The sequence below is a fragment of the Schistocerca nitens genome, chromosome 5, assembly GCF_023898315.1.
Source record: "Schistocerca nitens isolate TAMUIC-IGC-003100 chromosome 5, iqSchNite1.1, whole genome shotgun sequence".
Taxonomy (NCBI): Eukaryota; Metazoa; Arthropoda; class Insecta; order Orthoptera; family Acrididae; genus Schistocerca; species Schistocerca nitens.
The window spans coordinates 372,580,065-372,604,365 of record NC_064618.1 but is presented as its reverse complement, the minus strand read 5'-3'; the positions used below and the strand labels follow the sequence as shown (position 1 = coordinate 372,604,365).

Below are 24,301 nucleotides of genomic sequence, written 5' to 3'. Positions count from 1 at the left end.
ATGTTTCTGCCAACTGTATGTAAAATTAAAGGAAAATAATTTTTATCACCATTCTCATCTGAATTGCGGCTATTAGATTAGGATGTATAAACACGACATATTAGTGGAGAACAGGCTGACTAATAACCTAGTGGTAAAAATATGTGATGTTAACACTTACAAACAAGCTCAGAAGAGGACTAATCAAATGTTACGTAGGCAAGTTTTGCGGCTAAGTCCCACCATATGATATAAGCTTCAGCATATAATAAATATTATCAAAGGAACTTGAGATGAGCTTGACATTCAGTCAAGACAACATAAAATAAAATGTTATGGACCCCTAATAAGAACACCAGATCATATAACTGTAGTCCTTGAGAATGACATTTATTGGAAGAACAACTGCTTCCAGCAGTACACAATGAATTCCGTGTTTATGTAGCCAACAGCCCAGTCTTTCAAGGTACTTTGATGGCACAGGCAGTGAAGAGCGTGAAAATGATGAACTACAGATACAGCCAGTCAAAAGTCATCAAAAGGACAGAGTCTGATAACAGTATCAGCCATTCAGTCACTGGTACTGTCCAAACATCTCAACAAAAACGTGGAGGAAAGAAAATACTTCTGTTTGATGGGTGATTATTTTTTATCCTATTTGATCTTTATTTAATCACACTATAAAATGTTTATTCCTAATGTCACATGTTCACAACCTATAGTTCTGAAAGCAAAGAATGAAGCCTTGTCTTTTTATGATTATCTAATTATGATATTCAACTTTTTGAAGTTTTGTGACCAATAAAAAATAATAATGCTAATACCCTCAAAGTATTTTTTCTACTAACAAGAAGAAATATACATTTGAAGTTTCATTTCTTTAATTAGTAAACATGATAATAATAATAATAATAATAATAATAATAATAATAACCCAGACCCTGTCAGTGAAGAGTAATTAATAATTCAAACTAAGATATTAACTGTAATAATAATATTACTTAACAACATGGAGTTCTTCACAAATTCCATCTTGTAAAGTATTTCTGTACTAATTGACATTGCGGTGAAAATTTTAGCAGCAATTTTTGTCTATAGCTGTTATTCAACGCAACAAGCACCATGAGTGACAGGTGTCAAATAATTGAATGATTTTTTTTGAGAATTTCAATAACTTGTCATCAAAACAATGTAATATAGCAAACATGCAAAAATGGCTTTTAAGAGTAAGTTAATACCCCACCTGAGACGGAACACAAAATGATGTGAGGCAGTAGTACATGTGTTAGTTACTTACTATGACAGAAAATGGTATAAAGTAGAAAACTGAAAATGTGAACACGTACATAATAATAATAACATTGTTAGACTACTAAAATGTTTCATGTGAAATAAATTACAACATCAAACCATTTGTTAATCCAAGTAGTAGACTTGTTATACATTGTCCCACATTAGTATATGGGCGTGTTGGCTGCCAAGTGGTACAAGTCACAAAAATTAAAAAAATTGACTGACACCATTTTATCATTACTAAACAGGCAGATCTTTGCATCTGAGAAGTGACATGGGTCCTAGCTCAGTAATTTCCTCACAGAGATCCCAGAATGTTATTACAATGAAAGAAACTATTGCTAAGTGCTTTGACAATCAACTGGTGTAAGTCCAAGCTCTCACGGCAGCCAGGTCTGTCACCACAGAATGAAAACCTTGATTGGATTGAATTGATGGAGTTACAGGGACCAAACCAAGAGGTCGTAAGTCCATTCACCTGGCAAAAGTCAACAGAGAGGAAGAACTTAGAAGACAAATCCTGATGAACCTGACTGCATCCGAGGAACAATAAAATCAAGAGACAGAGCAAGAAGAAGGGAGAGTGGGCCCCCTGGATATGTTATGCGATGGGATACATGACCTTAGCATCTGACTGGTGTATCCTAATCCTTCATTAGCACAAGAAAACTAACAATGTGGACAAGTTGATAAAATCTCAGGAAAGAGAACAACAATGTTCAGACAGCGTACCAATGACAGATGTAAAAGAATACGAAGAATTAAAAAGGTGGGATGGGCAAGAGCCAGGCCGGACACCACAAAGCAAGGATAGCTATGGACCCTCTGCGTCGGAGCAGGGAGAAGGGCACCCCTCCAATCCCTGCTGTGGCTGATGAGACCAATGTGCCATATTTCACAGGGAAGAGCAGAAACCACCTTCACGGATAAAACATAAAACCAGATCAGTCACTTTGGCAACCATCTGCTAGTGCCAGACGCAGTATGTCAGCAAGTTTTAAGGTTTTTCCATTAGGTGGCCAAATTGAGGCAGTCCAGCAGGACATAAGCCACTGTCAGAAGGGCACCACACCAACACTAGAGTGGATCCTCAGATTGTAAGATGTAGCCATGAGTCAGCCAACTGTGGGCAATGTGATTTTGGCCTATGTGAATGTGGCAGAGAATTGTAAATTCCCTGCGAGAAGCATGAAGGGAAGATTACCACCTGGTCATGGTCCCCCTTAGTGCTCGCAGTTTGTTCAGAGAAAACAGGGCACACCAATCTGTGTTCCAAGCCTCCAACAACTGAAAATCCCGCTCCAGGGCAGCTACCACCAAAGTCAGCATCCTGGTAGCCAACTTGACCAACCAATCAGCATGTTCATTCCCTGGAATCCCACCATGATCTGAGGTCTAGAGAGAGACTGACGATTGAGCTTGATGGAGGTAAGAAAGGAGATCCTGGACAGTGACAACCAGTGGGTGCTGACAGTAGCACTTGTCAACAGCCTAGAGATTAGTTTGGGAATCACTGCCAATTGAGAATGTCTCAACAGTGCAAGAATGAAAATGGCTGAGGGCCCAAGCGATGGCCACCATTTCTGTGGTGAATATACAACACCTTGCATTTATGTAAGCAAAACCAGTTTGTATGTTGATCTTAGAGCCATCAGTGTGTGTACCTCTTCTGAACCTGGAAAAGCGTCAAGTACAGTCAAGAACAGATGGCGAATAACCATGGGGTCAACAGTCTTTCAGTACAATGGATAGGCAGAGGCAGATCCAAGGACTGGCTATGCACCATGAGGGCATACACAGTTGCTCCATGACAAGGGGTGACAGGGGGGGAAGTTGACGTTTCGAACTGTGATTTTGACTCCAGTTTTCGGCCACTGTTGTGGTAGGTGGACCTCCCTACCGGGAAAAAAGACACAGTTGTTTGGATGCTGCAGCAAATGTGTATGGTATAGCTGACTAGTAGTAGTTGGTGCCTGATCTGTAGTGGAGAGACCGCAGCCCTTGCAAGTAGGCATTTCACAGGGCTGGTCCAAAAGGCATCTGTTGCAAGTTGCAACCCATAATAATGTATCAGTACGAGCATTCACAATGATGAAGGTGATGCCAAGCCACATGCCAGACTCCCATAATTAAGACAGGGCAGGATCAAAGCTTGGTTAAGTTGCAAAAGTGTAGCGTAGTCTGTGCCCCAGCTGGTGTAACAGAGACCTCTAGAAAAAGGGGCACACTCAGTACAGAGCTCTGTGGGCCACCATTCTCTTGTGTATGGGGGGTACTGTGGGAAGTACCAATTTCAACCCAGAAAGTACTGAACAATCATGCTACTGGTGCATGAATGGATCAAGGTGGTCATCTGCTGCCACTGGTCCCAAGGACACAGCATCAATATACAACAGCTCTGAAACAGGTTGTGCAGGGCATGGAGGGGGGGGGGGAGGGGGGCAGGGGAGGGGGCAGAGTGGTTCCACTGCCACATGGGTCACCAGGAACTCTTCCTCAGGTACAGAGTCAGAACATATGGGTCCGGGGCATATGGGGAACATCAGCAACTCCTCCGTCTTGGAGGTCTTCCTTTTTCCCTCCTCTCCTTGGATGGTTTCAATGTCCTTGAGAGCTTTTCTACCTTAGTTTCAGAGACAGAGGTGGTATGGAAAGTCCTATGACCAGCAACATGTGGCTTCTTCTGCCAGTGGGTAGTATCTGTTTGCAGATCAGCAGAATTCTGGGAATGGAGCATCCTGAGGGTTCCTAGTAAGGGGCACCAGAGGGTGTTGTTTCTCCGGCTGGGGACTGGAGATCAGTATCCCTAGTGTGTGGGGAGTCAATGCTCCCAAAGAAAGTGTGGGGAAAACAGTAGCAGGAGGGTCCCAAACCATTAGGGATGTGAGTGCAGTCAAGCAACCCCAGGGGACCAACGAAGAATGCAAAAAGGGCAAGGGTACTGTCACTAGAGAGGATGACATCATTGTAGCTGTGGCAAACACGATTATTATATGTATAGGATGCAGATGATCGAATTTCTTTTTGACCTCTTGATACGTGAGTCCCTCAAGAAGCTTGTATTCTTGGATTTTCTCTTCTCTTTGGAAGATGGTGTAGTCTGGTGAACAGAAAGAATTGTGCTCTCCATAGTTTACATAGATGGGTGGAGGAGCACAAGGAGCATTCATATGTAACTGACATCCATAATCCCCAAAGACAGGGCTGGTGTTACAGTGTGAAGACATGTGCCCGAGTCTCATGCATTTAAGCACCACATAGGAGGAGCGACTACGGTTTCACATTACATCAATACACCATCATGTTTCCTTATCAGGTAACGAGTTGCCTTCAAAGACCAAAATGAAGTCCCCAGTATCAACCCTGTTGTCCTTTGGTAGCAGTCACTGCAGACTCCCCAAACTAGTCCTCAAGGTGTTCAGTGAAGAATAATGGCTTAGTGACCATAAAGGAATCCCCATCAGTCTTAGAGCAGTCTAAGTATTGTGGGGAGTGTTTCGCTCCTTGACTCTTAGCCCTGTATTTCTCTCATAGCATAGCCACGGAAGGACACAAAGCAGAGTCAGATCTTGCCACATTGTAGTAATTCTTTCCTTCAGTAGAGACTGCTGGGGCCATGTGGCCATCAGTGGAAGAAAGTTCGAGCTGTTTCATTTTTGAGTCTTCTGCCTTGTTGCCACCCACTCTCTCCATGGGTGCCACTCCGCCACAGCAATGGTTACCTGGCTGGGTAGCTGTTGCCCAGAGCCCCGTGGCCAAGCCATGGGGTATATGCAGGGAATTTCCAGCCTAGGGGGCAATAGCGTGATTTGTAATTGGTGAGGGGCTAACACCGTGCAGGTACTTGACAATCCCACCGTCACAACAGGATGGTTACCGTGTTGAGTTTCGGCTGTAATACTCTTTTCGAGAAGATAGAAAAGCAAAAAATGTGGAATGTACACTGCACTATCCACACTTCTATAAAATTTGAAAAGGGACTGGTAAGAGAAACCTAACAACAGGGTACACACAATGATGGAGAAAAGCTATTTAAACTTCAAGAACAGAGCGGGTGGGGGAGGGGAACAAGTATCAAAAATCATAAACCAAATCCAAGCATGGTCATCACCAAGACCATCCAATGGAAAGGCAGATGAGAAAAAGAACAATAAAAGGATGGACTTGCACCACAGAAAGGGAAGTAGTGTTGCAATAGCCAGGGTCCCATGTTGGCCAAGCACATACTCCGAAAAGAGATGGCAGCCCCTGGGGGGGGGGGGGGGGGGGGGGGGATAAAATTGATTAGCTGTGTGCTCCATGCTCTGTTGATTATGTAACATTCCTATTATTAGTTCTGTAATGTTACATACTAAACTTACAAGGCCTTTGTATTAAAGACTGTAAAAAATATGGATGTAACTCCTGCAATTCCACAGCCTAAAAGGGTTAGAAAATATGATGGACATCAACACGACATCTAAAAAGTCTCGCAAAACATTGCCAAATCATACAGTGATCATTCAGCTAGACTCACACTACCTGAAACGTTTCTTAATGTAAACTGAATGTGCCCCAATGGATGAGTTCAATCAAAACATTTCAACAATAGATTTATACAGTGTGATTAACATTTACAAGTTATTGTCTTGCCATAACTTAGCCATGACTAGTATAATTGTGAAATTACAGTGGATGTAAACTTAAAATTTTTTGACTTTGGTCATACTCTATGTGGCAGCTGATCATACCATACAATTCTGTTAGAAACACAGGTGTCATACAGGAAGTCCTCTCTGTTATTTAGCATCAACATTTAGAAGTTAACACTGATGTAAATAGTATTAAGTAATCTTTCAAGCTAGCATGCTCTTGTATAAGTTACATACACACCAAACATGGCACCCAAACTGAAGATACAATAATTTAGTCTACTACCACCATTACTAACATAAAACAGGCAACAGAAGACAGGGTTTCTATTTTAGTGTATGCATCTGTATCTAATGTTTAGCCAAAGCACAAGGGATATTGGTAAAGTAAAGACAGCATGTCCAATAAATGTCTGCAAATAACTTTATCATAGAAAACATAGCTTCTAGAATAATTTTATGAGACTATACAATACATACTCCCCTATTTTTTTGGCCAAGTGTCAACATTTGTCTATCATCTTCATGGTAAAAAAAAAAAAAAAAAAAAGACTGCTTGTCATCTATCACTGGGTGTATGGTTCGGATCTTTACACTAGGCCTTCCGGTCAGGACCGAACAGCTACTCAATAATTTTATCATCATAACTTATACAACAACATATGTTTCTGAGTGGGGTCTGCCTTATACAAAATTTCTGGCCAGTAGGAAAATGAATCTTCTAATGCAATTTTCATGTAACTTTTCATCTCAAGGATTGAATAGCTTTCCCTTCACTAACTGCCCTGCATCTATTCTGCGAAAAAGAGCTTTTGTCACTGATACACTCTATGTACTACACCAAATTCAAGTAAAACCACAATTAGTAATTAGTATGGTTTGCGGTATATATGGTCGTAGTTCTGTGTTCACTTGCCTGTGTTTAAGTGCCATGTGTTAATACTGTATACATGTGTCAATTTGAAACACTTGGATTTCTGAAAGTAGAATGAAGCACTGTCTCAATTAGTCAAGAACATTTTGTGTGAAGTACAAGGCAAATTATAGAAGCTGTAGAGAAATATATCTCTCAGTAAAGTTTGTTTGTAAGTAAAGTACACTACCGGTAAACTGGTATCTGTTTTTGATCTGATCAAAGGCTAACAAATGGCAAAACAATATCACTATGGAACCTACTTTATCTTCATTTTGGGAGTTGGAAGGAAATATGTGGAGGCAAATCAAGGGTAAGATATTTGAATTTGCAGAGTATCTTCAGAAGAATCATTTCCAGTTTGCCTTTTGGCTTCAGTGCATTCGTTTTATTATCCTCACTTGCGTCTTTGAAAAAATCTTGACTGCAAACACAAAATTTGGGTTTCATTGAAGAAGAATGATCATCACTTTTGGTTCAAATGGCTCTGAGCACTATGGGACTCAACTGCTGAGGTCATTAGTCCCCTAGAACTTAGAACTAGTTAAACCTAACTAACCTAAGGACATCACAAACATCCATGCCCGAGGCAGGATTCGAACCTGCGACCGTAGCGGTCTTGCGGTTTCAGACTGCAGCGCCTTTAACCGCACGGCCACTTCGGCCGGCTGATCATCACTTTGTTGCGAGATATGGGAGATAGCATAATAGGGAAAGTGGATTTCTTTTATTCCTGAGAAGGTTTAAAAGATCTCAGTGAAGGTAATATTCAGGTAGAATAAAGAGCATAAAATGAACTAAGTGTTTCTAGAGTAAGTAGCACACCTAAGTCAACAGGACACGTAAAATATAGACCAATTTTATTATCACACCCATGAAGACTTATCTTACAATAATGTTCCAATCTCAATCAAAGACTTCAGTCTATTGTACAACATTTTGCAGTAGAAGAGCAGAATGTGAGAAGGCAGGGAAAACTGTATGGATTTAGACAGTGCATATGAGCTTGGTGATGACATAATTAAAACAACCTCTGACATTAAGGTATCCACTGCGTCAAATTATTTCAACATTTCAGGTTCCTACACCTTAGCAGTGATGTGAATTTAATTATATAGGGCTGTGAATACAAAACAAATTGTAAAATGTCGTAGTCAATACACTGATGATTGCCATACCATATTAAAAAAGGCATGGGCAACATCTGTGGGAAAAGAAAATAAACTGAGATCACTTCCATAAAATATCAGAGTGTATACATATGGAGCATTTTAAAATGGAATGACCAGATAAACTTAATTGCAAGTATGGCACATGCCAGACAGATTCATTGGGAGAAATCCCAGAAAATGTAGTCCATCAACAAATGATGTAGCTTACAAAATCCTTGTCTGACCAATACCTGAACACTGATACTCAGTATGTGATGCGTACATGTACCAGATATGATTGATAGTGGAAATAGAGAAGATCCAATGAAGAGCAGTGTATTTCAATACAGGTTCATTTAGTAAGTGTGAAAGTACCACAGAGATGCTCAGTCAATTTCAGTGGCAGAGCATGAAAGAGAAGGGATCTGTACCACTGTGTGGTTTATTATTAAAAGTTCCAAGAGCATATGTTCCTAGTATGGCCAACCATTACATTGCTTCCTCCTTCTGCAAAAAGAGCCTGAAGGCAAAATATGAGAGACGCAAGTTCACACATAGGCTTACCAGCAATCATTCCTCCTGTGGTTTGACACTGGCATACAAATTACCCTCCACCACACACCGTAAGATGTCTTGCAAAGTATAGCTATAGATTAAAAACCTTTTGGCTGATAAAGCATCACATGTTGTAGGATTCTCACTGTGAATGCTACAATTGTTTTTTACATAAAAATTTGGCTGACAGTTATTCACACAATAGTAATAACTTTATTCAAAGATTACCTCTACAATAGATTACATTCAACTGCTTTCAGTTGATCAGAATAAACTGACTCTGCGAATATTGATTAAGTGGAAATAATCTCATTTTTTGGGTGTACTGATTCTCAGAAGATCAGTTTTGAAATCGGCAGAGAGCGAAACTTCTACAGAATGTTTGCATAATCACTGATTCCTTATTGGCATTTACACCAAAATAAACTCTCCTCTCTGAAAGAAAGGTGTTTATAAAATTCCATCAAATGAACATAGTAGTTTGTGTAACAATGTTGGAATTTAAAAAGACATAAATTAGACATTCTGATTCTAGAATAAAATTCTCACTCAGCAGCAGAGTGTGCACTGATGTGAAACTTCTTGGCACATTAAAACTGTGTGCCAGATCGAGACTCGAATTCAGGAGCTTTGCCTTTCACGGGCAAGTGCTCTGTCGACTGAGCTACCCGAGCACTACTCAGGACCTATCCTCACAGCTCTACTTCTGCCAGTGGAAACTTGTTGTTCCAAAAGACAAACTCCTATTGTCTCCAAATCCCACAGAAATGAAACTTCTGAGACTGCTGCAATATCTGGTAAGAGAGGTCCCACTGAAAAAGATTTGCCATTTTTGCTTTAAAGTGAGCAACTTTGTAGCTTGCTTGAACAGCCTTCTCCACATTGGTATTCTTTATTGTCATTCACGTGCGAAGTAGAACCCTATTTCTAAAGCTCGTATCTCTCATATATTGCCTCAATGCCTGGAAACTCGCTCTCCACACACTTCAACTTGTATCTATTGCTAGTGCATTGCACAAAGGCATGTGTAATGACATTGCATATTGTACTTTGTGGCAGAATTGAGTACTTAGTGGTATATAAGTATCACTGGGTGTCCATCATGCTTGACAGAATTATCTTATCCCAAGACAGATGCATGAAACTTCCTCAATTAGCCATATCTATTGCAGTCATCGGCAGTGTATAAAGGTGAAAGTGTTTGCTGTGCTGGTCCACTTTCTCATGGCAGAGGGTTATAAGTATGAGACCTCATCACACTGGCCCTGAGCCAGTGTAGTGAGGGCTCCCATTTTGTGGGATACTGTAAGAACAGTCAGATCTACAACCATTGTCTTCACCACATCCACAATGGATAAAATGAGATTGTAAGAAAGTCCAAAGTATGTTGCAAAGTGTTAATTGCTCTTGACAATATGTGATCAGAATCAACTGATTTTTTATTGTTCAGGGAGTGTTTTGGTTTTCTTGCTACTATTATGGAGGAAATCCAGTCTGCTGATTACTGTGGAAATCAATTTTGTAAGAAATCACATGAGCAAAAATTATGCTTTAGTTTCCCAACAGCTAATCAGAACAGTTTACTGAAAAGTTCTAATATCAGTGTGTTGGTAATAATAATACACTGTTTTTTATGCCACTGCTTGATATCTGTACCTTCTTTTTCTGTTTTGAAGTTCCCGTCACTATTTCAAATCCATATTAATTTAAAATTTATGTTATTTTCACTGAGCATTGTAAACTTTTTCTGATTGCACCCTAAAGTTTGACAAATATTCCAGTCTCTCCTGTAGACATTTTTGGTCCCTAGTTATCGATGCTACCTTCTTTTTGTGCTACATTTGGGTCTCCCATTTCTTAATGAAAAACAAGTTCCAAAGGAATTATTATTGATACCATCCACATCATGAACATCCTGTCATTAATGATTTCAATTAATTCTATGGTTACATTGAGGTTGGGTTGCTTTGGGGGAGGAGACCAAACTGGGAGGTCATCAGTCTCATCGTATTAGGGAAGGATGGGTAAGGAAGTCAGCCTTGCCCTTTACCAAGGAACCATCCCGGCATTTGCCTGAAGAGATTTAGGGAAATCACGGAAAACGTAAATCATGATGGCCGGACGCGGGGGTTACATGGAAAATAATCACTTTCATTTTTGTTTGTCTATGGCACATTTATGCTTTTCCTAGTAATAAATGATGTTAAAATGTTTGCCCAAAATCCTAATGGAACTGCAGTGATTTCCTTCACTAAGTGCCTGTCAGCTGACAAGATTCTCTGCTCCTCTCATTTTGCGAAGTTTATTGTTTGTTCCAAACTGACACATGAAAATAAGATATTCTGTATCATATCCATTGGTTACCACAATAATTCAACTGTACCATCTTGTTCAGGATTAGACATACAAGTTTTGTGTAGATAAAAGCTACTATGTTTTATGTTTAATAGAGTGAAATATCCAATAAAAATCAGAATATCTATACCGCAAACTACTCAGTTTTGAAACAAAGAACACTATGCAATATTGTTACAGATGCTTTCACACAGTATACTAACAACAGATATAAGGTGACATACACAAAGAGCCAGCTGCCAGGCTTCAAGGCAATATATTGGGAGATGTGTATCTTAGAAATAATCTGCAACAGTTCATGCAAACTACATCTACATGGCTACTCTGAAAATCACACTTAAGTGCCTGGCAGAGGGTTCATTAAACCATTTTCATACTAATTCTACACTATTCCACTCTCGAACAGCGTGTGGAAAGAAAGAACGTGTGTAGGGACGTATTATGTTTCAACTTTACAGGTGAATAAAAGATTCCAAGAACTGAACATTTATAACATGGAAACTAAAAGCTCAGCAATCATTTTCTATTTCACCTGATGATGCAGAATCAACAACCCAGTTAGAACTGTCAGGGTACCATAATTATCTGCCAATAATTATAACCAATAATTTGCTGTGAGACTGAAATTACAACACACTAAACCTGTGATGATGATGATGATGATGATGTTCATTTAAGCAAGCAACACAAAAATTCACCACAGTCACATGCATGTAATAATTTACATATTTCTGTGAGCAACATTTCTCAGAAATGAAGAGATGTAAAAGCCAAACCAATACCACTTCAAGTTGCAACGAGAAGAGCTGAGTCTGTTGGAAAATTTGACTATTCATCACAAGCAACTATATTCTGTACAGTAGGGAGCTTGTGAACTGGAATAGCCTCCTACCGAGACACTTCAAGAGTTGTCTTTCAAAAACTAACTCAAGTCACACTCTTATCAATTTATCTGAAAAACCATAAGAAGCTTGAGTGCATTAGGACTTATCTTCAAATGACTGTGAATGAGTTTCTTCAAACTTACTTACTCAATTAGTGTTACCCTGATCAGAAAACAAAAATGTTAATACTGTATTTAATTTCATTATAAATAAGCTACCAAGCAACTAATGAATTTTAATTGCACTAGCATGTTTTCTGGGTAAATTTTATTGCCTAGGGAATATCATCTTAACATTTTCTGTATTTGATCATTTTAAAATGGACAAGGAAAATAAAGTGGGCACATATTGGTATATGACATTGTGAACAGGAAAAGAGATACGCACGATGCTGTAATGAACAGAAATTTTACATTACTACCACAGCATAATTACAGTTCACACTCTATATACATTGCATCTCAGAATAGCTAAGGTATGTAGTCACAGGTAACAGAATGTTGCCAAGGAGTGTTTTTGTGCACACTATAGTAACTGTGACTCATACCTGATACAGATCTCTTCAACTGCAATGAATTGCAAAGCATGGCATGCTACTTATGAGAACCCTCTCTCCCATCCCCAATAATCCACACAGGAAGTTGCTGAACTGCAATGCTAACCTAATATGATATTTCAGAAGATTATCAACCAATACAAATATTGTAGGACTTTTAAGACCATCTTAAGAACAGAAAATACTGGTCATTCTTTGATTTTGATGTCAGTCCATTATACCCAATCATTTTATTATTATTATTATTTTTAAAGTTCCAGTGCCTTCTGCATGAAACCATCAAAGCTATTGCAAGACAGTGGCATCTAATGGTTCAGTGAGGTACATCTATGAATGTAGTGTATTGTGGCAATCACTTACAGCATTCAAACCAACAACCAGCTTTTTTTAAATACTGATCATACTGAGGAGAACATTGACAGTGGCAGTAAATATAGCTAAAGTTATTGTAATGTAAATGTGAGTTTGTCCTACTACTTGTCTGACATAAATTTATTAAACTTTAGGCTAATTTTGCTTGTTATTTAGGACTATACTTTGTTTTAGGCATTATGAGTTCATGGAAGTTCCTAGATGTTGGATTTCATCTAAGAAAATGCAAAAATGCTTTTGAATATATCTCATCTCTTGAAATGATGAGCGGTTGAAAACTGTATGTCCAAGAGGTTAGAAAGTTTAACCACCTTTGTAAAACAATTGATTGTTTACTTTTTGCCAATTTCTTCTTATATTCATTGTTTAACATGATGATAAAGGTCCATTTTGTGAAAACTTTAAAATTAACTTTTTTAATATTATTGGGATCAATAGGTTAACGAGTGTGGGACTACATTTCCAGAGGTCAATTCATCGAGCAACACTAACAATCTCTAACACTGAAATGGACATGTGCTAAAGTAAAATCTAGACTCTATAAGAATAAATATCAACCAGTGCCTAATTATAAGGGGCATTCAAAAAGAAACGAGCTGGAGGCATAATTACAGAAACCAGTACCTGTATGTTAGAAGTATTGACCCTGGCTGTCGAGACACTTGTCCCACTGTGACACAAGACAGTGAATGGCTGTCTCATAAAATTCCCGGGGCTGCAATGTTAACCAGTTCCACACGTACAGCTGGACATCGTCATCCGAGGTGGATTGGTTGCCCCTCAGAGCCTTTTCAAAGGGGACCAGAAATGGCGTAATCACAGGGAGAGAGGTCCATACTGTATGGAGGGTGGCCGAGAACCTCCCATTTGAATTTCTGCAGGAGTGCCACGACTGTGTTGGCCGTATGAGGTTTTGCATTGTCGTGGAGCAGACCCCATGGGTGAGATTGCCTAGTTGTTTTGATTTGATCGCTTGGCAAAGGGTGGTCAAGGTTTGCGAGTAATGCTGTTGTCCCATGTTGCAGGAAGTGAATCAGAAGGGGGCTCTGAGGGGCAAACGATTCACCTCAGATGATGATGTCCAGCTGGACATGCGGAACTGATTAACACTGCGGCCCCGGGAATTTTATGAGACAGCCATTCATTCATCACCTTGTATCACAGTGGGATAAGTGTCTCAGCAACCAGGGTCATTAGTTCTAAGTGTCTCAGCAACCAAGGTCATTAGTTCTAACATACAGGTATTGGTTTCTGTAATTATACCTCTGCCTCATTTCTTTTTAAACACTCCCTTATATTTGTAATGTTCAAGTGCTGTGTGTGAAGTTTTTACAGTCTATTAATTTTCTCAATGCAGAGTACTTGCATAGGGGTAAAAATGAAATGCATTCATTTATGTGTAGTAAGTAAGCAGGACAATAAATTTATTTCCATGGCTACACTACCTATAAGTGTTGCAATGTCTGTATTCCCTGTATTTATGATGTTAGCATGCATATGATGAAAGATTTACATCCATTAAGTGAATACATGGCAAAGAAACAATCTGCAAATGAAGGACAATTTGTTCAAAAAGCATGCACTACTCTGCATCCTGTTTTCAGTGAGATTCCACAAAAATAAAAGTTTTTTGGTATTCACATCCAAGCTGAAAGCTTTACTTTTGGCACATTTCTTCTGTCATGCAAATGTATGCCACATGTTTATTTCTGCTACGTATAGCTCCATGTAAACAAATCAAATGAGTCAGAGGGAAAACAGTGGACTTGTGATTCAGATAACCTGGTCTTATTCTCTGCTATGACAATCTTGATCAACATGTTTAACAGTTTTCCATGGTCACTGCAATGGAAGTGCGAAGGTAGTTTTTTGTGCTAGGCAAAGACTCACATTTTATCAATTTTGTGTTAAAACTGCAATGATTCACTGGTGATATATCTTATATGACTAATTACATCAATTTAACTGTGGTGAAAAGCTCATATGCTCTATACTTCATAATTTTATCATTGCTGGTGGCATATTTCAACACATCATCTGGGTCACGTCAGATATGATGGTGTGGCCAATTAACTAGATGGTTCCTGTGTATTCTTCCTTAATGTCTTATTACTTTTCAAATATCCCTCATGATAGGTTAAGTTTTTGATGGTGAGTAAGGGCATTAGGGGGGGGAAAACTATTATGTATAGTTTTCTGCATTAAAACCTGCTGTTAACACCAATGCATGAGCATCAGATGAAAAAACTTAATGATTCATGTTAGGAAAAAAAAACAGGTACACTTCACAACTGCATACACACATATAAAGAAATACTGAGTACATAATTACCTTATACACATCTGATATTGCCATTTTCAAAGCAATATCTACAATCTCTCTCTTCATTACGATCCTAAATAAAGTGCATTAGTTAACTGAATCTTATTGTCTGTTGCCACTAGTGCCACCACCATCAACAATAATCACCACCAACAATCGCCACCACCACCACCACAACAACAACAGCAGCAGCAGCAGCATTAATAACTACATAACCGAAAAGGTAGTTACTATCTTCTTTAAAAACAGAAAATAAACATAGGAAAGACTATTTTGGTAATGGGAAAAGTGTTGAAATATGTGGTATGTGTATGTCGGATATGTAAACAATTGGACACACATTACACAGGAAAATAAATATTTTTTTTCTAGAAAGTTGTTGAGAAATTCACTTTCTATGTGGTATTAAAATTAGTTGTCTGACAGAAATAAATAATTTACTGCAAGTTGCATTTTTTGAGGTTCTTATTTGACTTTGATGAAAGTGACTTTTTTTCAATCTTCACCTCAGTGTTTGACCCTGAGTCTGTATCACTCTGTACTTTTGCACGTTCGGGAACTTTCAAATATATTTCTTGTTTCCGTAATTCCCGTGCTTTGACATCTTCATCACCTTCTGTGGCAGTTTCAGTCTCATCCTCTGTAAAACATTGAAGAATAAACTTGTTACAATTGTATACAGTGTTAAAAATCCATAAACTACATATTCATGATACACCAGTTTGCATATAAACCAGAAGAAATAAATTCATCTTGTGCAATGCAAACATAAACATCTTTTTGATTCTCATTCTTAGCTCATTTTACATTTGGTCTGTACGATTTGTATTCATACTCTCACTCAATGGAATATATGTTAGTGTAACAAGTAGGAAGAGACTGACTGACAATTTTAACATAATTTTCAAATTCATTGAGTGTAAAAATGTTGTTGTTGTTGTTGTTGTTGTTGTGGTTGTTGTTGTTGTGGTCTTCAGTCCTGAGACTGGTTTGATACAGCTCTCCATGCCACTCTATCCTGTGCAAGCTTCTTGATCTCCCAGTACGTACTGCAGCCTACATCCTTCTGAATCTGCTTAGTGTATTCATCTCCTCGTCTCCCTCTATGATTTTTACCCTCCACGCTGCCCTCCAATACTAAAATTGATGATCCCTTGATGCCTCAGAACATGTCCTACCAACCGATCCCTTCTTCTAGTCAAGTTGTGCCACAAACTTCTCTTCTCCCCAATCCTATTCAGTACCTCATCATTACCGTATTTACTCAAATCTAAGCCGCGCTTTTTTTCCGGTTTTTGTAATCCAAAAAACTGCCTGCGGCTTAGAATCGAGTGCAAAGCAAGCGGGAGTTCTGAAAAATGTTGGTGGGTGCCGCCACAACTAACTTCTGCCGTCGAATATATGTAGCGCCACACAGGCATGCTTTGTAGGCACAAAGATAAATACTGGCACCAAAATCTCTGCGTCAGTAAATAAATTTTAAAAAAAAGTGTAAGACGAGCCTTTTTCCTCCGCCCAGAGTTTCAACCACTGCATTTTGGTACATTATCCAACGAAGTAAATACAAATTCTGTATTGTTGATCTTCGAATGTAGCAGCATTTCAATGTACTACGAAAATCCGACTGGCAAGACTGTTTGGGATGTTTGTCAATATGGCCAACTCTACGTTCTGAATTTTTTCCTACCTGTGAGAAGAGATGGTTGCTATTAGGAGCTTTTATGAATTGTGAATCACATGTAGTATTCTCTTCGCCAAAAGATTAATATGAATATAAACATTTTGCCATGTATTGTTTCGTGTTTGCTACTATCTCATTTAAATCCTGTCTTCCTAATAAACTACGAAACTAGAGTGAGACAACAGCAAACGCGCAAGAATATACATAACATGTCATGTTTATATTCATATTATTCTTATGCCTGATAGTGATACAGTCAGAAATGAAGCACGGCAACTGACTAGATTTTTAAATCTAAGATGACTCTAATTTCTGTGCAGAATGTAATGAACTAAAGAGGCGCCTGCAAAGATTTTGGAATGGAGAAAAATTTTCGCTAAAATTTCGTTCAGAACATCATCTATCATACGCAGTCTGTTATTTGGTTCTTGTTGATCATTACCAAAGAAAGCAGTAGTGTAAGTAACAACAAATGTTTCGCTAATGAGACGACTCCTCTCTATTTTTTATTTGTAAGCAGCGGTAGCACACACAAAAGCAAGCCACGCCGCGAGCGGCGACAGGCCATAAACACGCACTATCAGAATGCGACAAACAATGCAAGACACAGTGCAGTAATGCATTTTCAGCTTGGAGTGACGTAAACACCTATAACAAAGAGAACGGCACTTATCAGATCGAAGAAAAATAAGCAATCAATTCAAACCAGACGAAGCAAGCGAAAAGGAAGGATATCCGTATAAATATGGACAGAGCGCGTGACGCGTAGCAATGGCTACCTGGTAAACCATAACTGCTAAGCTTATGACTCGAACCAAACTACTGCAGCTGTATCGTCATTCATTCGACCTAAATTGTGTCTCATATTACAACTAGACGAACTTTGTTTCAATTTGGAGGTGCGACCTAAAACTTTTCTCTCCCCTTGAATTTCGAGTCTCAAATTTCAGGTGCGGCTTAGATTCGGGAAAAATTTTTTTCCTTGATTTCGAGTCTCATTTTTCAGGTGCGGCTTAGATTTGAGTGCGGCTTAGATTCGAGTAAATATGGTAGTTATGTGATCTACCCATCTAATCTTCAGCATTCTTCTGTAGCACCACATTTCGAAAGCTTCTATTCTCTTCTTGTCTGAACTATTTATCGTCCATGTTTCACTTCCATACATGGCTACACTCCATACAAATACTTTCAGAAACGACTTCCTGATACTTAAATCTATACTCGATGTTAACAAATTTCTCTTCTTCAGAAACGCTTTCCTTGCTATTGCCAGTCTACATTTTATAGCATCTCTACTTCGACCATCATCAGTTATTTTGCTCCCCAAATAGCAAAACTCCTTTCACTCTTTAAGTGTCTCATTTCCTAATCTAATTCCCTCAGCATCACACGACTTAATTCGACTACATTCCATTATCCTCGTTTTGCTTTTCTTGATGTTCATCTTATATCCTCCTTTCAAGACATTATCCATTCCGTTCAACTGCTCTTCCAAGTCCTTTGCTGTCTCTGACAGAATTACAATGTCATCGGCAAACCTCAAAGTTTTTATTTCTTCTCCATGGATTTTAATACCTACTCCGAATGTTTCTTTTGTTTCCCTCACTGCTTGCTCAATATACAGATTGAATAACATCGGGGATAGGGTACAACCCTGTCTCACTCCATTCCTAACCACTGCTTCCCTTTCATGTCCCTCGACTCTTATAACTGCCACCTGCTTTCTATACAAACTGTAAATAGCCTTTCGCTCCCTGTATTTTACCCCTGCACCTTTAGAATTTGAAAGAGTATTCCAGTCAACATTGTCAAAAGCTTTCTCTAAATCTACAAATGCTAGAAACGTAGGTTTGCCTTTCCTGAATCTTTCTTCTAAGATAAGTCGTAGGGTCAGTATTGCCTCACATGTTCCAACATTTCTACGGAATTCAAACTGATCTTCCCCGAAGTCGGCTTCTACCAGTTTTTCCATTCGTCTGTAAAGAATTCGCGTTAGTATTTTGCAGCTGTGACTTATTAAACTGATAGTTCGGTAATTTTCACATCTGTCAACGTCTGCTTTCTTTGGAATTTGAATTATTATATTCTTCTTGAAGTCTGAGGGTATTTCACCTGCCTCATACATTTTGCTCACCAGATGGTAGAGTTTTGTCAGGACTGGCTCTCCCGAGGCTGTCAGTAGTTCTAATGGAATGTTGTCTACTCCCAGGGCCTTGTTTCAACTTATGTTTTTCAGTGCTCTGTCAAACTCTTCACGCAGTATCATATTTCCCATTTCATCTTGATCTACACCCTCTTCCATTTCTACAACATTGCCCTTAAGTACATCGCCCTTGTATAGATCCTCTATATACTCCTTCCACCTTTCTGCTTTCCCTTCTTTGCTTAGAACTGGGTTTCCATCTGAGCTCTTGATATTCATACAAGTGGTTCACGTTTCTCCAAAGGTCTCTTTAATTTTCCTGTAGGCATTATCTATCTTACCCCTTGTGAGGTAAGCCTCTACATCCTTACATTTGTCCTCTAGCCATTCCTGCTTAGCCATTTTGCACTTCCTGTCGATCTCGTTTTTGAGACATTTGTATTCCTTTTTGCCGCCCTCATTTACTGCATTTTTATATTTTCTCCTTTCATCAATTAAATTCAATATTTCTTCTGTCACCCAAGGATTTCTACTAGCCCTCGTCTTTTTACCTACTTGATCCTCTGCTGCCTTCACTACTTCATCCCTCAAAGCTGCCCATTCTTCTTCTACTGTATTTCTTTCCCCCATTCTTGTCAATTGTTCCCTTATGCTCTCCGTGAAACTTTGTACAACCTCTGGTTCTTTCAGTTTATCCAGGTCCCATCTCCTTAAATTCCCACCTTTTTGCAGTTTCTTCAGTTTTAATCTACAGTTCATAACCAATAGATTGTGGTCAGAGTCCACACTTGCCCCTGGAAATGTCTTACAATTTAAAACCTGGTTCCTAAATCTCTGTCTTGCCATTATATAATCTATCTGAAACCTTTTAGTATCTCCAGGGCTCTTCCATGTATACAACCTTCTTTCATGATTCTTGAACCAAGTGTTAGCTATGATTAAGTTATGCTCTGTGCAAAATTCTACCAGACGCCTCCCTCTTTCATTTCTTATCCCCAATCCATATTCACCTACTATGTTTCCTTCTCTCCCTTTTCCTACTGACGAATTCCAGTCACCCATGACTATTAAATTTTCGTCTCCCTTCACTACCTGAATAATTTCTTTTATCTCGTCATACATTTCATCAATTTCTTCATCATTTGCAGAGCTAGTTGGCATATAAACTTGTATTACTGTAGTAGCCGTGGGGTTCATTTCTATCTTCGCCACAACAATGTGTTCGTTGTGGTGTTGGTAGTAGCTTACCCGCATTCCTATTGTTTTATTCATTATTAAACCTACTCCTGCATTACCCCTATTTGATTTTGTATTTATAACCCTGTATTCACCTGACCAAAAGTCTTGTTCCTCCTCCCACTGAACTTCACTAATTCCCACTATATGTAACTATAACCTATCCATTTCCCTTTTTAAATTTTCTAACCTACCTGCCCGATTAAGGGATCTGACATTCCACGCTCCGATCCGTAGAACGCCAGTTTTCTTTCTCCTGATAACTACATCGTCCTGAGTAATCCCTGTCCCGAGATCCGAATGGGGGACTATTTTACCTCCGGAATATTTTACCCAAGAGGATGCCATCATCATTTATCCATACAGTAAAGCTGCATGCCCTCAGGAAAAATTACGGCCGTAGTTTCCCCTTGCTTTCAGCCGTTCGCAGTACCAGCACAGCAAGGCCGTTTCCGTTAGTGTTACAAGGACAGATCAGTCAATCATCGAGACTGTTGACCCTGCAACTACTGAAAAGGCTGCTGCCCCTCTTCAGGAACCATACATTTGTCTGGCCTCTCAACAGATACCCCTCTGTTGTGGTTGCACCTACGGTACGGCTATCTGTATCGCTGAGGCACATAAGCCTCCCCACCAACGGCAAGGTCTATGGTTCATGGGGGGGCTTGTTAACGTTTATTTCAGTTCAGTTTGTGTGTCACTTGCGAGTTTCGGTCAATGTGAGTATCTACATTCCACTTACAAATTAAATATCCATAAAAATGCTCAACAAAACTCCTTGTGAACTAAATATGTTGATTAACAATTATAATTTTAAAATATACTAGTGTGCAAAACTTAAGGATGAAAGTAACTTTCACATGAACATGGACCATACATAGAAAGACCTGCTGTGGTATAGTAAAGACAATAATTGTAAAAAAAATATGCAACTAGACAAACTGAAATGATACTACCATTCAAAGATAATATTTACACTGAAGTCACCACAATTCATAATGGTCCCCTGGACATTACAAAAGGTGGAATGTGGCTCTTAATAAGGCTTGAGATCACCAAGGATGCCAATGCATGCTCTACAACATGTTCCCATGCTGGCCACAAGGTTTGTAAAGAGTTCTTGTGAGACAATGTCCCATTCCCCCATCAGTGCAGTTGACAGTTGCTGGATGTTCATTGGTGCATGTGGACATGTTGTAGAACAGCTCCAGAACGGATCCCAAACATGCTCACTGGGATTCATGTCAGGGGAACAGGCAGGTCTGTCCATTTGATGAATAACTTCTTGCTCCAAGAAGTGCTCCACTGCTCTGCTCAATGTGAGTGTTAGAACCAAATATACCCCTGAAAAGATGCACATGGGGAAACAGTACAGCGCCACAGTTACATTCCCTGGCGAGTGTATTGTGTTCAAAGATTTGGATATCAGTACACCCATACAACATTATGTCTTCCCACACCATAACACCTGGACCACCAAAACAATCAGTGCAATGACATTGCTGGGTGCATTATTTTCCATATGAAGGTATCTCCAGTACTGTCTAACATGATCATTAATTCAATGGTCGAGGTCTTATGGCATGGGGAGGCATAATGTTGCATGTGTGTACTGACCTACAAATCTAAAACACAGTGCTCTTGAAGGCCAGTGTTATTGTGACACTGTACTCTTTCCCCATGTGCATCTTTTCAGGGATGCAACCAGCCTTGACTTCATTTTTATGACTGACTATGTGTGACCACATCAAACAGTGCACGTGGAGCAGCTCTTTGAATGAAAGGACATTTGGTGAATGGACTGGCCTGCCGTTTCCCCAACTTAAATCCCGTCGAGCATGTATGGGATGCACTGGGGAGATTTGTTGCAGCACATACACATGCACCAACGACCATCCAGCAGTTGTCATCCTCACTGGTAGAGGAATGGAATGCCCTATCACAAGAACTCTTTACCAACCATGTGGAGAGCATGGAAGCATATTTCAGAGCACGCATTACCATCTGCATTAATCACACACACGTCTAACTAACACGTCCCATCTTTTGTAATGTCCAGGGGACCATCATGAATCACAGTGACTTCATTCTAATTACTGTCTTTGAATAAAAGTATCATTTTTTTACCTCAGTGCTTATTTATTTCTGTTACTTTCTGTACCATACTACAGCAGTACTTTCTATGTATGGTCCAAGTTTCATAGGCTTGGCACTAACACATTATGCAAAAGATATTTTTGTACTTCAGTTTTGCACACCAATATATAATGAGATTAGATCTGCTTGATGTATCTTTTCACACCTCACATAAAAATCTACAGAAAATTTTGTTTGTGTATGTCAATGCATCAATTTTAGGTGCTGACTAGTATTTGTTAACACTATGGAAAAGATACATTACTAACTCACCATACAGAAGCGGCATAAATAACCCATTCTCTCATATAAAGGACATTTCCTCCACTAACTCACATGGATGTGAGTCCCTGTCTCTTTATCACCTAGCACCCTCCGCATCGCTATCAATTCCACCTCCCTCTACACTAACATCCCCAATGCCCATGGCCTTGCCACTATTGAACACTATGTTTCCCAATACCTGACTGACTCCCAACCTACCACCTATCTACAGGAATCCTTAATATGAACATAAATGATTTGACAGACAGGGTGGGCAGCAATCTGTGGTTGTTTGCTGATGATGCTGTGGTGTATGATAATGTGTCAAAGTTGAGTGACTGTAGGAAGATAGAAAGACAACTTAGACAAAATTTCTAGTTGGTGCGATGAATGGCAGCTAGCTCAAAATGTGGAAAAATGTAAGTTAATGTAGATGAGTAGGAAGAACAAACCTGTAATGTTCTGATACAGTATTACTAGAGTCCTGCTTGACACAGCCAAGTCATTTAAATATTTGGGCCTAACATTTCAAAGCGATATGAAGTGGAATGAACATGTGAGAACTGTGATAGGGAAGGCAAATGGCTGACTTCAGCTTATTGAGAAAATTTTAGGAAAGTGTGGGTCACGTGTAAAGGAGACTGCAAATAGGACACTGGTGTGACCTATTCTTGAGTACTGATCAAGTGTTTGGGATCCATACCAGGTCGGATTGAAGGAAGACATTGATGCAATTCAAAGGCCGGCTGTTACTGGTAGGTTTGAAACACACGTAAGTGTTACACAGATCGTTTGGGAACTCCAATGAAGTCTCTGTAAGGAAAGTGACATTCTTTTTAAGAAACACTACTGAGAAAATTAAGAGAACTAGCATTTGAAGCTAAGTGCTGCACAATTCTATTGCTGCCAACATATACCGCGCATAAGGACCATGAAGGTAAGATACGAGAAATTAGGGCTCATCCAGAGGCATACAGAGTCATTTTTTCTTCGCTCTATTTGCGAGTGGGACAGGAAAGGAAATGACTAATATTGGTACCCTCTACCATGCCCCACATGGTGGCTTGTGGATTATCTATGCAGATATAGATAACCAGCCAGAATTCCCAAACCTCCACCTGGTTCACATTCATTGATGACATCTTCATGATCAGGACCGAGATTGAGGATATCCTATCCACATCCCTCCAGAACCTCAATACCTTCTCCTCCATCTGGTTCACCTTGGCTTCCTCAAAGCAACAAGCTACCCTCCTCAATGTTGATATCCACCTTAAGGATGGCTACATCAGTATCTCCATCCACATCAAACCTACCAACCACCAAAAATACCTACACTTCAATAAATGCCACCCATTCCCTACCAAGGAGCCCTTCATACAGCCACCAGTGGAAGTTGCATGTTTAGTGACAAGCAGCCCTTCTCCAAATATGCCAAGGGTCTCCCCCCCCCCCCCCAAACTTCTCCAGAAAAAATGTTTTATGCCTTCTATCTCTAGCAATCTACCACCACTCACATGCCCACTGTCCTGCCACAAGACAGTACTCCTCTCATAACTCTGTACCACCCACGCCTGCAGTGACTGAATCAAATTCTCTTTCAGTGTTTTGACTAGCTGTCATCATGCTCTGAAATGAATATCCTCCCTACCCCTCCCACAGTGGTATTTCAGCACACACCAAACCTGCCCAATACCCTTGCCTGATCCTACTCCACCCCGTTCCCAAACCCTTGCCTCATGCCTTGTATCCCTGCAACAGAGCCAGATGCAAGACTTGTCCCATACATGCAGCTACTACCACATACTTCAGAACTGTCACAGTCATCT

General features: G+C 39.6%; 1 protein-coding gene across 1 annotated transcript in view; it reads right to left on the bottom strand.

Moving 5' to 3' along the window:
• Window positions 1-24,301, bottom strand: part of LOC126260833 (F-actin-monooxygenase Mical) — a 556,018-nt gene that overhangs the window by 125,107 nt on the left and 406,610 nt on the right. The window contains exon 24 of the mRNA XM_049958228.1: window positions 15,519-15,652. Coding sequence (XP_049814185.1) covers window positions 15,519-15,652 — 134 coding nt within the window. The remainder of the gene's footprint in view (window positions 1-15,518; window positions 15,653-24,301) is intronic.